Below are 16,028 nucleotides of genomic sequence, written 5' to 3'. Positions count from 1 at the left end.
ATAGTACTCCTAAAATGTTCAACATAATGTATATATTTCATATCCTTCACACAGATGAACATGAGTTAATTGGGTGAATTAATCAGAAAACCTCCTTGAAATGGTCACATTTGCTCTCATTTTAAAACCATCCCTTTGCAGTGTATAAGTGAAATGTGTTCAGGATAGATCTAATTAGCCAGTAAGGATTTCAAAGACATGAAATGGACAGAGAATGAAGTCTCAGAAAACAAAGAACCTGATGCTGCTTTCATTAACCAAATGTCTGGAATTTCTAGGGTAGAGAGGAAACCCTTGTGTATATTCAAACTTATTTCTTTGCTGTTTGTAAACAACTGATTCTTTTTACTGATTATTGTTATAGTGGGAACATTCATCAGTTCAAAATATGACATGCTCTGGTGACCTGAACTGACTCCAGGTAAAACTGTTTTCCTGAACTAGCAATGACATAATTTGTTTTTTACTTTTTGCTTTGAAAGGAGTAGTTTTGTTATTTAAGTCATAAAAAAACACTGACCTATTTACATATTTAGCACATCAAAGTCAAAACCAACATTGATTACATTACATTTACATTATTAATAACCATTTGTATTTGTCTTTAGAAAAGCACATATGTCACTTCAAAGGCAGAAGGAATAGAGAACATTAGTATAGAGACAAAGTGAGTGCTAGTGTGGGTTCCAAGCCAGGATAGACGGAGAGAGACAGACTGGGGTTATATGTGTGCTTTTGTACCAGTCAGGTGACCAGATTAACTCTGGAGTCATCCTAACACTTACACTCATGTTTACTTTAAACAAAAAAAGTTGCTAGTGACTCTCTTGTCTAATTTCATCCTTTTTATTATAACACGAACCCAACCAGTCCGTAGTCACCGTTCTAGGCTTCTATTGTGATTGTGCTTAGTCGCTCAGTCATGTTCAACTCTACTGTAGCCCACCCGGCTCTCATGTCCATGGGATTTCCCAGACAAGAGTGCTGGAGTGGATTGCCATTTCCTTCTCTAGGGAATCTTCCCAACCCAGGGCTCGAACCTGTGTCTCCTATGTCTCCTGCACTCCTGGAAGATTCTTTACCCACTGAGCCATCAGGGGAGTCCAGGTGGTGATAGTGGTAAAGAACCCACCTGCAAATGCAGGACGTGTAAGAGACACGGGTTCAGTCCCTGCATAGGAAAGATCTCCTGCAGAAAAAGTGGACATCCCACTCCAGTTTCCTTGCTCGGAGAATTCCACAGATGAAGGACCCCGGGGGGCCCCAGCCCGTAGGTTCTCAGAGCTGACCATGACTGAGCGACTCAGCACACAAGTTTGTACTGCTGCTGCCGCTGCTGCTAAGTCACCTCAGTCATGTCCGACTCTGTGTGACCCCATAGACAGAAGCCCACCAGGCTCCCCCATCCCTGGGATTCTCCAGGCAAGAACACTGGAGTGGGTTGCCATTTCCTTCTCCAATGTGTGAAAGTGAAAAGTGAAAGTGAAGTTGCTCAGTCGTGTCCGACCCTTAGCAACCCCACGGACTGCAGCCTACCAAGCTCCTCCATCCATGGGATTTTCTAGGCAAGAGTACTGGAGTGGCTTGCCATTGCCTTCTCCGAAGTTTGTACTGGGGGTAAGCAAATACGAAAATGAGATAGAGTTCAGGACAAGTCTGTGCCAAAGGCTTTATTTTCCCTGATCATAGCATAAGAATAGCTTTTTCTCTTACCCTCTCTTATTTGTTTCTAATTTTCAGAAACATGGATTCAGACACACTGCAGGTCTTCCAGAGTGAACTCACCTGCTCCATCTGCATGAACTGCTTCCTGGACCCCGTCACCATAGACTGTGGGCACAGCTTCTGCCGTCCCTGTCTGAGCATTTGCTGGGAAGAAGGCCAGACCACAAGGAGCTGCCCTGAGTGCAGGGGAATATCAGTGAGGCCCGATTTCAAAACCAGTATTGTCCTCAAGAGGCTGTCTTCCCTTGCCAGACGAGCTGCCCATGACCACAGCTCTGAGGAGCAGATCTGTGTGACACACCAGGAAGCCAAAGGCCTCTTCTGTGAGGCTGACCAGACCCTGCTCTGTGGGTCCTGCTCTGAACACCCGGAGCACGCAGCTCACAGCCACAGTCCGATACACAGGGCTGCCGAGGAGTCCCGTGTAGGTGATGCCTCTAGAGCAGTTTGGGATCTAGAGGCTCTTAAGTCAGAGAGGAAGAGGAGGATGCTAGGATGGTGATGGGGGTGGAGACAGTGGAGGTGGGATTTCTGAGTGTGGATCCTCACATATAATGTGTCCTTTCAGTGTTGTTGCCCAATTGTCCACACGTGTGGAAATGCAGCATCCCGGGGCGGGTGGTGCCAGGGCCACAGGTTTCTGATGGGAGCTTGAGGCTTTCTCAATCAAACTATATAAGTGTGTAAGTCTCAGTTTATTAGGGTATGGATTTTGTTATCTGTAACATTTTCCCTGTTCTCTACTACACACTTCTGTCACTATCACATTCAAGTGTTAGATTCAGATTAATGTGGGAAAATCTGACCTCAGCATTCTAACTCAAGGTTTCTGTGTAACCAACAACTGCCTTTGCTCATGAACAAGGGGATGAAATTTACAGTGTCATCTTCCATGTCACTAAATCCCATGGGTATTTTGCAGGAAAATTTTCTGAAGAGAATGAGCTCTTTATGGAAAATGAGAGAAGAAATGCAACTCATTCTGAATCAGGAAGCTAAAAAAACTCGGTCATTTAAGGTAAGAACAAAAAGGTTACTATTTATTTGTATAGATATTGATATAATTCTATCTGTTTGGTCCATTTAAGTTCCCATTGGTCTCTTCCCTAGAAAAGATGTGGTTTCAAACGACCTATCAGTGATCACAATTGAAACAGGCCAATATATGCTAGTTCAAGGATGCTAGTACATGGGAAAACCATAGCATGAAAAGTGTTCCAAGGCCAAATTTTGAAGATTTGAATACAACTTTTCAGAAATGAAGTATAAGACACATTGCGCTAAGTGTGACTAGTGAAGCAGAAGAGATGGAGTGATGACTAGTGAAGCATAGAGTAGTATCTAGAGGGAAAATAGAGTACATTTTAAAAACTGTACAAAGTGAGGTTTACCTCATTAACAAATATATAGAAAAATCAGGGAAAGGGACAAGAGAAAGGCAAGATTCATGTCAGAGAGGAAACAATGGATAGAGTAAGAACCTTAGAGAATCCTCCTAGGGAGAGAGCTTGGGACCCCTCAGATGGCTTGATTCAAGCAAAGAAAGATACTAGGAACTCAGAGAATGTGTGGACAGGAAGGACCAGCAGATATAGGACCTTTGATGTGTGAGGCAAAAGGTTTGCCAAGAGCTTTTTTGATAACATCAAGGGAATATTATTTGAGTTTTGTTTTGAATATGAGCATAAGCAATGCTTTGAATCCACTATCCCCTCAGAAATATGTGACCCTAAGGAAGGTGATGATTAAATTTGAATATCAGAGGAGGCATCCATTGCTCCAGGAGGAGGAGAAACTGCATCTCAAGGCCCTGAAGAAAGAAGCCAAGGAGATTTGTCTACAACTTAAGGAGAGTGTGTTCAGAATGACTCAACAGGGACAAAGTCTGAGAGAAATGTACAGAGAGCTGACCGAGATGTGCCACAAGCCGGACACGGAGCTGCTCCAGGTGAGAAAGGAGGGTCCGACCTCAGAGGGAGACACTCTTCTAGACGAGTTGCTGTGACACTGAAATGTTCCCTGCACATACTGTTACTCTCAGCTGAGGGAGGGTGCTCCCAGACCTCCTTTATTGTATTTGTCCAATCCCCTATTTTATCATATCCTGGTAACTTTTGGAAGATGTTTTGCCCATTTCCTAGCTAAAATAGGACTTTTTTTTTTTTTTTTTTTTTTAGTGTGATCAGGGGTACTATCCGGATAAGTTTCCAAAATCAGCACAATTCTATGACTAGGAGAATGTTAACTTTCATGGAGTAAATCTAAATATGTATTCCCCTAAACCCCCTGTTATCCCAAATTTTCTGGAGATACTGAGCTTTTGCTTTTTATCTTAGCAAGATTGTTAGAACTAGTCATTAATTTCCATGCACTTTATAATTCATTTTATGTGGTTCCCTGTTTTGGTTTAGTGCCTTCATAGATGGTGAGCTCTCTCCTTGGGAACAGCACTGGGCAGTGAGTGATATTGGAATCCTAGATGTTGCTGCATCATCATATACTCTTCATGCCCCCTTCCTTCCTTAATGTGCCCTGAGGAAGCCCATCATAGTTTAGTTTAAGCTCTGTTACGATGCCTTCTGACTGTTCCTTAGAAGAGAATTAGCAAAACAGTATCTTATTGAATAAAGAAGAGAGAAGAAGATGCAAAAAGACAGAAGTCTCATGATTAACATGATCTTTTTTTTCTCCTTGCAGGCCATGGGAAATGTATTGGAAATGTGAGTATACACTCTAGTGATTTCTTATTTCTGGAAAAGTTGTTCTGTTTTTTATGAAATGGATGCACAGTCGTTCCTTAGTACCATGGGAAATTGTTTTCAGGTCTTCCCCAATATCTAAATTCCAGGATGCAGGATTCCTTATACAAAATGCCTTAGTATTTGCAGTTAACTTACAAGCATGCTCCCTTACACTTTGTCATCTCTAGACTACTTATAACAGCAAACATACACAAGGTAAATTAAATATTATTCAAAAAGTTCTCTGGTATGTGGAATTTTCAAGTTTTACTTTCCGGAAATTTTTTCTCCAAGTTTTTCATTCAAAGCCAGGAGTAAGGATGGAGGAATATATAGACTGGGAATTTGGGATTGACATGTACACACTGCTATATTTAAAACTGTATATAAAATAGTAGGTCCAACAAGGACTTCCCATAAAATACATAAATGTATAAATAAGTAAGTATATAAGTAAGCAACTCAGAATTTACAAATTGTATCCATGTGTGAATCCATAGGTGCAGAACCTTCATATATGGATTATCAATATCATCTTTTTGGCTATTTTCTATTTTATTTCAAAAGAATTTCAAGGCCTTCTGATCCTTGGTCTCAGAACCTGAGAACATTCTGACATGCTGGACTTAGTTTTACCCACTCACCCCATCCTCTCCAACCTCACCACAATAAAACTTTGGAAGGAATTTGCCAAGATATCACAGAGGAAGCACCTATGCTAGTGAGTTGAAAGGTGGAAAAGGCCTGAAAGAGGTAAACTCCCTTAGAGTGAGAGAGGAACCGTGCTTTTGTTCGGAGGAACAGCAGGAACTCAGCCTGTTCCATCATTGCAAGGTCCCTTGCAGGCAGGACCTCAGAGGGAGTGACTTTATGCTGCGCACTAAGTTAGACTTTCAGACCAAGGTAACCAGGTTGGAATTGGAATCCCTAGCTGATCTGACAAGAGCAAACAGGTCTGGATCAATGAACTCATCCTTGTAGACACTGAATGCATCCTTGATGACTACTTGCTGACTGCAATCTCAAAGGCTTAGCCTGAATTTTTTCTCTCTGTAAAATGCCCAGGATCTTTGCATTATCTGAGATGGAATGGAGGAAGGGAATGAAGTTCAATGAGTGGAAAACTGGACTAATATTCGAGAAAAACGGAGAAGTTGAAATTTGATATAATTTACATTTAGTAAACAATATGGTAATGCTTTTATATTCCCAACTGTCTAGAATATATCGTATATGCAATTAACCAAAAACAGAATTCTAACAAAATGTCCTGGGTTAAAGCTGCTTTTATGCAATGGTCATGTGATTAGACTTTGGCCTCAAAATGTATTGGATATCATTTGTTTCAGGACTGACTTGGCACAGATGCAGAAGCCTCAGCCAGTGAACCCAGAGCTCACTTGCTGGCCTGTTGCTGGAATCCTAGACACGCTGAACAACTTCAGAGGTAAGGGTCAGCCCTGTGGTGATCAGAACTATGCTTCATTAGAGCTTCCTAGGAAGGAGCCGTCTTTTATTGTTATTTTATTTTTTCTGAAATATGGTAGTACTTAACTTCCCAAAGTGGTAACATCTTTTCTGCCTGTGTAGTCAGATTACAAAATTCAAAGTTGAACTTTGCCACCTGTAGTTTGCTGAAAATACAAAGCCAGATACCTACATTAAGTTACAACTGACATTAGTGAAACAATAGGAGAACAACCCGGACACTCATGTCATTATAAAGAGAATATTTAGCTTTGTGAGTAGCCATCAACATTGTGTTTATTCAGGTTATTTCACTCTTGAAAGGTTAATCGTGGCATTTCTGGTTTTTAATGTGTTCTGCATTTCATATGCATTTGTTATGTATTGTACAAAGAATATTTATTATTCCTAAAACAAGGACTAATTGACAAAACAGATTAAAATTGGCTTATGCCGAATAACTGTAATGCTCTTAGATCAATCTCAGAACAACTGAAAGGCAAGGGATATGTGAGCATGTTTAACCAGAACATCCTTTCAGAAGCTGCAAAACTATTCAGTTATGGATTTCTATCAAATGTTTGGACCTTTGAGAATGTAATAGGTAGAGAATACACCCCAATAAATTTTCACTTGACAGCAAAGTACCGTCTGTCTATTAAATAATATTAAAGACAAGGAACACAAAAAAAGTTTTCTAAACAAAAGATAAAACATATTTTAGGTGAGCCGTGAAATAAACTATCAAGAGATTGATGTTAAAGACGTCACACAGTTTATGATGTATCTTGGTTTTTTCTTTTTTCTGTCTCTATATGATTCTCTCTATATATTTGTCTCTCTACATATCATTCTATATGCTGTTGGAGAAGGAAATGGCAACCCACTCCAGTGTTCTTGCCTGGAGAATCCTAGGGACAGGGGAGACTCATGGGCTGCCGTCTCTGGGGTCGCACAGAGTCGGACACGACTGAAGCGACTTGGCAGCAGCAGCAGCAGCATATGCTGTAGAGATAGTGATAACTCTTGTTGTTCATCGTAGAGCCAGTCTGAACTCCCTTTGCTTAGTTTTGTGTTTCCTTGGAGGAGGAAAAACGAAGAAAGGCAGGAGGTAGAGAGCCTCTGCTTCTCAGAGACACAGAAATCCCACTTGCTAACCTGGTTTTTTCTCTTTCTGCAGTGGATAATGTTCTGACTCAGACAACCATTCACCATGTGAGCCTTGATGATGCAAGCGTGATTTCGGGAGATGACCCCCATGGCATGTCCAGACAGCTCGATGGTGGGGAGAGCTTTGTGGCCTGGGGAGCTCAGGCTTTCACCTCTGGGAGGCATTACTGGGAGCTGGATATGACATACTTCTCCACCTGGATCCTGGGGGTCAGTAAAGATATCTTGACAAGTGATACTATTATCCGTATTAATTATGAAGAAGCATTTCTTCTATTTTCTGAAAAAGTGAACGACCAGTATAGTCTCTTCACCAACTCCCCACCCTTAGTTCAGTTTGTGAAAAGGCCTCTGGGTAGGATTGGAGTGTTTCTGGATTATGACAATGGAGCTGTGAGCTTCTATGATGTTTCCAGAGGGTCCCTCATACACAGTTTCCTTCCTTCCTCCTTCTCCTCCCCTCTGAAGCCTTTCCTTTGCCTTAAGTCTCCATGAATTATCTAGTTCCCTGACCATATTTTTTAAATTCTTCCCTGAGGAAGTTGCTATCTTAAACCTCATGCAAGGTCACAGAATGATACCTGACTGTGTCCAAGCACACTGCAATTTAATGAAACATAATGATTGTATGATTATAAAATGGCTTAATCATGTTGAATGTATAAATTTGTTAATAAAGTTTCTTAACACAAAAATGTATTATGGAGTATCTCATAGAATAAAATCAATTGCTTTCCTTTTTTAAATGATAGTTTTATTAAAATAAAAGTTACATGTCATAAAGATTAGCCTATTTAAAGTATATAACCCAGTTGCTTTTTAAATATACAAAAATTTGTGGAACCAGATCTATGTAATTCCAGGACATATCCATCACCCCAGAAAGAAATCAATGCCCATTAACGTTTATTCCCCATTGCCCCTCCCCCTTCTGATGTCACCTTCAATCTAGTTTTATTCCTCATGGATTTATATATATATATATATAAAGAAATATATATATAATATATATAATATAATTATATAATATATATATTATTGAAATATAGTTGACTTACAGTCTTTCAGGTACATAGCAACATGATTCAGTTATACATATATACAAATATTATTTTTCAGACTATTTTCCATTATATATTATTATAAGGTATTGACTACAATGTCTCTGTGCTATACACTAAGCCTTTGTTGCTTGTGTAAAATCTATATTTTAAATTAGAAATCTAGAATTTTATTCATATTGTCAAATAAATGAAATCAAAATATAATTTTTTTAGTTAAGCAAAACATATTTTTTCTAAAATATGTATATTATGCATGCTGTTTATGTATATACATATATATATATGAATCCAAAAGCTTTTTGACTGCACTTGATAAAGTCTTGAGAAAGAACATCAAAAAAAAAAAAAAAGAAGAGATGGAGAAATTGGAAAATGTAAACCAAATGAAATAGAAAAAGTGAAACAAACTAGATAAAAGTAAAATATCATCATACAGTCCAGCCTAGCCCACCAGGCTCCTTTACCATGGGATTTTTCAGGCAAGAATACAGGAGAGGGTTGACTTTTCCTCCTCCGGAGAATCTTCCTGACCCAGGGATCAAATCCACATCTCCATGTCTACTGCTTGTCAGGAGGATTCTTTACCACTGAGTTACCTGGGAAGCCTATTGAAATGTACCTCAAGTTAATCAAATTAATCTAGAAGTAACTTTGAGAAACACCATCTTGGGTATTTGTGGTTCATGCTGTCATATCACAGGACATGTGAGATAAAAAAAAAAAAAATCTGAGAAACTTTGAGACCTGGGTTTGATCCCTGGGTTGGGAAAATCCCCTGGAGAAGAGAATAGCTACCCACTCCAGTATTCTGGCCTGGAGAATTCAATGGGCTGTATAGTCCATGGGATCACAAAGTCAGATACAACTGAGTGACTTTCACTTTTATTATGGATGATATCTACCAGCAGAGTATAGGTGACCATTCAACCTTGCCCTGCCTTGTAAATTAAACAGGAGTGTTAGAACTAGAATGGCTTGTTTCTGTATGTAAAATAATTACAAAGAGAAATTCCCTGGTGGCTCAGTTGGTAAAGAATCCACCTGCAATGCAGGAGACTGCCTGCAGCACAGTAGACCCGGGCTTGACCCCTGGATCGGGAAGATCCCCTGAAGAAGGAAATGGAAACCCAGTCCAGTACTCTTACCTGGAAAATCCCACGGACAGAGGAGACTGATAGGCTACCGTCCATGGGATTGCAAGAGTCAGACATGACTTACCAACTAAATCAACACCAAAATCAGTCAGTTCAGTTCAGTTCAGTTACTCAGTCGTGTCCGACTCTCTGCGACCCCATGAATCACAGTATGCCAGGCCTCCCTGTCCATCACCAACTCCCGCAGTTGAATCAAACTCATGTCCATAGAGTTGGCGATGCCATCCAACCATCTCATTCTCTGTCATCCCCTTCTCCTCCTGCCCCCAACCTATCCCAGCATCAGAGTCTTTTCCAGTGAGTCAACTCATCGCATGAGGTGGCCAAAGTATTGCAGTTTCAGCTTTAGCATCAGACCATCCAATGAACACCCAGGATTGATCTCCTTTAAAATGGATAGGTTGGATCTCCTTGCAGTCCAAGGGACTCTCAAGAGTCATCTCCAGCACCACAGTTCAAAAGCATCAATTCTTCGGCGATCAGCTTTCTTCACAGTCCAACTCTCACATCCATACATGACCATGGGAAAAACCATAGCCTTAACTAGACGGACCTTGGTTGGGAAAGTAATGTCTCTGCTTTTTAATATACTATCTAGGTTGGTCATAACTTTCCTTCCAAGGAGTAAGCATCTTTTAATTTCATGGCTGCAATCAGCATCTGCAGTGATTTTGGAGCCCCAGAAAATCAAGTCTGACACTGTTTCCACTGTTTCTCCATATATTTCCCATGAAGTGATGGGACCAGATGCCATGATCTTTGTTTTCTGAATGTTGAGCTTCAAGCCAAACTTTTCACTCTCCTCTTTCACTCTCATCAGGAGGCTTTTGAGTTCCTCTTCACTTTCTGCCATAAGGGTGGTGTCATCTGCATATCTGAGTTTATTGAGATTTCTCCCATCAATCTTGATTCCAGTCTGTGCTTCTTCCAGCCCAGCGTTCCTCATGATGTACTCTGCATAGAAGTTAAATAAGCAGGGTGACAATATACAGCCTTGACGCACTCCTTTTCCTATTTGGAACCAGTCTGTTGTTCCATGTCCAGTTTTAACTGTTGCTTCCTGACCTGCATACAGGTTTCTCAAGAGGCAGGTCAGGTGGTCTGGTATTCCCATCTCTTTCAGAATGTTCCACAGTTTATTGTGATCCACACAGTCAAAGGCTTTGGCATAGTCAAAGAAGCAGAAATAGATGTTTTTCTGGAACTCTCTTGCTTTCTCCATGATCCAGCAGATGTTGGCACCAAAATAATTACATGCAATTTTGGGGGGTCAAGCACAGTGATGTGGTAAGTGGAAGTGCATACATGCGCATGTTTTTAACAGCCTAGCCATTCTATGTCTTTCTGTTGGTGCATTTAGTCCATTTACATTTAAGATAATTAATGGTGTATATGATCTTATTACCATTTTCCTCATTGTTTTGGGTTTACTTTCTGTAGGTCTTTTCCTTCTCTTGTGTTTCCTGCTTAGAGATGTCCTTTTAGAATTTGTTGTAAAACTGCTTTGGTGGTGCTGAATTTTCTTAACTATTGCTTGTCTGGGAAGCTTTTGATTTCTCCATCAAATATGAATGAATCTTACTGAATAGAGTGTTCTTGGTTGTAGGTCCTTCCCTTTCATCGCCTTAAATATGTGCGTGGTGCCAGTCCCTTCTGGCTTGTACGGTTTCTGTTGAGAAATCAGCTGATAACCTGATGGGAGTTCCCTTGTATGTTATTTGTCATTTTCCCCTTGTTGCTTTTGATATTTTATCTTGGTCTCTAATTTTTGTCAGTTCAAGCATTATGCATCTTGTTATATTACTCCTTGGGTTTATCCTGCCTGGGATTCTCTGTGCTTCCTGGACTTGGTTGACTATTTCCTTTCCCATGTTAGGGAAGTTTTCAGCTATTATCTCTTTAAATATTTTCTCAGGTCCTTTCTCTCCTTCTTCTCCTTCTGGGACCACTATAATGTGAATGTTGGTGTGTTTAATGTTGTCCCAGAGGTGTTTCTTCATTTTTTTTTTCATTCTTTTTTCTAAATTCTGTTCTGTGGCAATGATTTCCACCACATGTCTTCCAGGTCATTTATCCATTCTTTTGCTTCGGTTATTCTGCTATTGATTTCCTTCTAGTATATTATTCATCTCTGTTGACTTGCTCTTTAGTTCTTGTAGGTCTTTAATAAACATTTCTTACATCTTCTCCATTGTTTTCCTGAGATCCTGAATCATCTTCACTATCTGAATTCTTTTTCTGGAAAGTTGTCTATCTCCACTTCATTTAGTATTTTTCTGGACTTTTATCTTGTCCCTTCATTTGGAACATAACTTTCTATTTTTTCATCATAATGAACTTTCTGTAATGTGGGTTTTCTTCTAGTCGCTGTGGGATTATGTTTCTTCCTGCTTCATTTCTCTACCCTCTGATGGAAAGGGCTAAGAAGTTTGGGTAAGTTTGTGATGGAGGGACTCAGTTCAGTTCAATTCAGTCATTCAGTCGTGTCCAACTCTTTGCGGCCCCATGAATCACAGCATGCCAGGCCTCCCTGTCCATCACCAACTCCTGGAGTTCACTCAAACTCACCTCCATTGAGTCGGTGATGCCATCCAGCCATCTCATTCTCTGTCATCCCCTTCTCCTCCTGCCCCCAATCCCTCCTAGCATCAGAGTCTTTTCCAGTGAGTCCACTCTTCGCAGGAGGTGGCCAAAGTATTGCAGTTTCAGCTTTAGCATCAGTCCTTCCAAGAACACCCAGGACTGATCTCCTTTAGAATGGGCTGGTTTTAGTGGTGGGGAAAACTGGGTGTTGCTTTGATGGTCAGGGCCTTGCTCAGTAAAACTTTGATCCAATTATCTGCTGATGGGTGGGGTTGCTCTCACCCCCTGTTAGTTGTTTGCCCTAAGGTGACCCAGCCCTGAGGTCTACAGGCTCTGCTGTTGCTGTTCAGTCTGACCCTTTGGGAGCCCATGGACTGCAGCATGGCAGGACTTTCTGTCCCTCACCATCACCAGAAGTTTGCCCAAGTTCATGTCCATTGCGTCAGTGTTGCCATCCAGCCATCCCATCCTCTAATGCCCTTCTCTCCTTCTGTCCTCAATCTTTCCCAGCATCAGGGATTTTCCAATGACTCAGCTGTTCACCTGGCAATCTCCTAGAGGGCTTACACCAAAGGGGGCCTTTTAAGATTGCTGCTGCCAGTGCCCCCATCCCTGCCTGAGCTGAACCCCTGCCAGCCCACGCCTCCACAGGAGCCCCTCCAATACTAGCAGATAGTTTGGGTTCAGTCTCCAGTGGGGTCACTGCTCCTTCCCTCTTCATCTTGGTGGGCACAAGCAAGACTGGAGTCTTCGTTGCAGCCAGTCCTGTGGAAGTCCTGTAATAAAGTCCCACTGTCCTTCAAGGTCAGATTCCATGGGGACTTCCTGTCCCTTTGTCAGATCGGATCCCCAGGCTGGGAAACCTGACAGGTTCAGAACCAACCTTCGCAACACTGGGAGAACCTCTTTGTTATTATTGCTCTCCAGTTTGTGGGTCACCTGCCTGGTGGGTATGGGATTGGATTTTATCATGATGGTGCCCCTCCTGCAACTATTTTGTCATTGGACAGGGGGGATCTTTTTTGGATGGGTTCCAGAATTCTCCTATTGATGGTTGTTCAACAGCTATTTGTGATTTTGGTGCTTTCAGAGGAGGAGATGAGCACATGTCCTTCTATCCCACCATCTTGAACCGGAAGCCTCTCTTTATGGATTTTTCTACTATATAATTTCAATTAAAGGGTATCACACAACTTGTGACTTTTTATACCTGGTTACTTTCACTTAATGCTTTCAGGGTTCATATAGATTGTAAACAATGTGCTTTACTTGCATAAATGAACTATATAAAAGAATGAAGTTGTATATATATCATAGTAAACACAAGTAATGGTGTTTAGTATACACTTTAAAGCTGACTTAGATGATTAGATCCAATTGTTTGACAGATTTTATCATTTTTCAAAACCTTAGTCATTCGGCACATCTCAACTCAAAATCAGTTTTCTTGGGAAGTTTTTCATGACTATACAGACCAGTGTATTTCCTCTTATTTCATACTCTCTGAGCATATAAAAACACATCATAGTATTCAATAAACTTTCCTCAAATTAGTAGACTTTTACTCCTTAATGGAAAATTCAAACAGTATTCATTTTACTTATTACTATATTCCCACTATCCAGTGCAGTCTTAGAACATGTTCATGTGTAAGGTGAATCAGTGGACCAGTACATGAATGAAAGGATTCGTGCAAATAAACATCATTCCATCATTGATAAAGTTTTCCAAAATGTAGCTAACATAATATACACAAAATGCTGAAGGATGATGTCAATAAAAGAGAGGAAATTGATTTGCTGACTCACAACTGAAGAAAAATCCCTTATTTTGGGGTTTAAAGTAACTATGGCATGTTTTTCTTAATGGTGTTTATTTTGAGATTTCCCTAAGATGACCAGTATAATCTAATGGAATTTGAAGACCTTACATAAAGTGACATGGAAACAGAAAACAGAACTTCACATGATGCCTGACTGTCAATATTAAAATTGATGTATAAATTACTACTAACCGTAAGGTGATATAATTTCGTTAGCACTAGGAAAGCCAAAACCAATTTAAATTGGAAAGATTAATTCAGATGACACAAATATATAATTCTGTAATATAATATTATGCCTAATAAATATTATAATTGTTCTATAATGCTCATTATCCTCTGGCCATTTGAAAACAGAAATTGTATGGCTCATTAGAGAACATCCATTCTAGGCACATGTTCACAACAATATATTAAACAATAATTTCTTCCAGTTCAGTTTACAGTATCCAATTCATAAAAACTGAAGCACTATATCAGAAAACAATCAACCCTATCAAAAACTGGGTATAAGATCTAAACAGACCCTTCTTCAATGAAGACATACAGATGGCCACTAAACACAGGAAAAGCTGTTCAGCATAATAACTATTAGAGAAATGCAAATCAAAACCACAATGAAGTATCATCTCACATCCGTCAGGATGGCCATCATTAAAAATCTACAAAAAAAAAAATCTACCAACAAAAATGCCAGAGAGCATGTGAAGAAAAGGAACCCTCTTGCACTGTTGGTGTGAATGTAAATTGGTACAGTCACTATGGAGAATAGTATGGAGATTCCTTTAAAAACTAGGAATCAAGCTACCATATTACCCAGCAATCCCACTACTGGGTGTACACCCTGATAAAACCATAGTTCAAAAGCACAAATGTACCCCAATGTTCACTGAAGCACTTTTTAGAACACGGAAGCAACCTAGACGTCCACTGACAGATGAAAGGATAAAGAAGTTTCGTGGTACTTGTATACAACAGAATATTACTCAACAGTAAAGAAACTCAATTTGTGTCAGTTGTAGTGAGGCTGATGAACCTAGAGCCTGGGACACAGAGTGAGTCAGAAAGCAGAAACCAAATGTCATATATTGACACTTATATATGGGATTTAAAAAATGTTATGGATGAACCAGTTGCAGGGCAGGAATGGAGACATAGACATAAAGAACAGACTTGTGGATTCATCTGGGGATGCAGAGGGTAGGATGAGTTGACAGAGTTCAGTTCAGTTCAGTCGCTCAGTCGTGTCCGACTCCCTGCGACCCCATGAATCACGGCACGCTAGGCCTCTCTGTCCATCACCAACTCCCAGAGTTCACTCAAACTCATGTCCATCGAGTCGGTGATGCCATCCAGCCATCTCATTCTCTGTCGTCCGCGTCTCCTCCCACCCCCAATCCTTCCCAGCATCAGACTCTTTTCCATTGAGTCAACTCGTCACATGAGGTGGCCAAAGTATTGGAGTTTCAGCTTTAGCATCAGTCCTTCCAATGAACTCCCAGGATTGATCTCCTTTAGAATGGACTGGTTGAATCTCCTTGCAGTCCAAGGGACTCTCAAGAGTCTTCTCCAGCACCACAGTTCAAAAGCATCAATTCTTCGGCGCTCAGCTTTCTTCACAGTCCAACTCTCACATCCACACATGACCACAGGAAAAACCATAGCCTTGACTAGACGGATTTTGGTTGGCAAAGTAATGTCTCTGCTTTTTAATATGCTATCTAGGTTGGTCATAACTTTCCTTCCAAGGAGTAAGTGTCTTTTAATTTCATGGCTGCAATCAGCATCTGCAGTGATTTTTGGAGCCCCTCAAAATAAAGTCTGACACTGTTTCCACTGTTTTTCCATCTATTTCCCATGAAGTGATGGGACCAGATGCCATGATCTTTGTTTTCTGAATGTTGAGTTTTAAGCCAAACTTTTCACTCTCCTCTTTCACTTTCATCAAGAGGCTTTTTCATTCCTCTTCACTTTCTGCCATAAGGGTAGTGTCATCTGCATATCTGAGGTTATTGATATTTCTCCCAGCAATCTTGATTCCAGCCTGTGCTTCTTCCATCCCAGCATTCCTGCATAGAAGTTAAATAAGCAGGGTGACAATATACAACCTTGAGGTACTCCTTTTTCTATTTGGAACCAGTCTGTTGTTCTATGTCCAGTTCTAACTGTTGCTTCCTGACCTGCATACAGGTTTCTCAGGAGGCAGGTCAGAATTTTCCACAGTTTATTGTGATCCACACAGTCAAAGGCTTTGGCATAGTCAATGAAGCAGAAATAGATGTTTTCCTGGAACTCTCTTGCT

The 16,028-nt window shown here is 40.5% G+C and overlaps 1 protein-coding gene across 1 annotated transcript; it reads left to right on the top strand.

Moving 5' to 3' along the window:
• Positions 1 to 1,744: 1,744 nt before the first annotated feature.
• LOC148773899 (tripartite motif-containing protein 64-like) lies at positions 1,745 to 7,598 on the top strand. The gene is made up of 5 exons (XM_088832453.1): positions 1,745 to 2,149; positions 2,648 to 2,743; positions 3,443 to 3,681; positions 5,804 to 5,913; positions 7,114 to 7,598. The coding sequence occupies exons 1-5, from the start codon at positions 1,745 to 1,747 to the stop codon at positions 7,596 to 7,598; spliced, it is 1,335 nt and encodes a 444-aa protein (XP_088688579.1).
• The last annotated feature ends 8,430 nt before the right edge of the window (positions 7,599 to 16,028 follow it).

Source organism: Moschus berezovskii, chromosome 25 (genome assembly GCF_049115385.1).
Source record: "Moschus berezovskii isolate FMDL1 chromosome 25, NW_MosBer_1.0, whole genome shotgun sequence".
In the NCBI taxonomy this organism is placed as follows: domain Eukaryota; kingdom Metazoa; phylum Chordata; class Mammalia; order Artiodactyla; family Moschidae; genus Moschus; species Moschus berezovskii.
The sequence above is the reverse complement of the archived record's forward strand: the minus strand, read 5'-3'. Positions and strand labels throughout refer to the sequence as shown.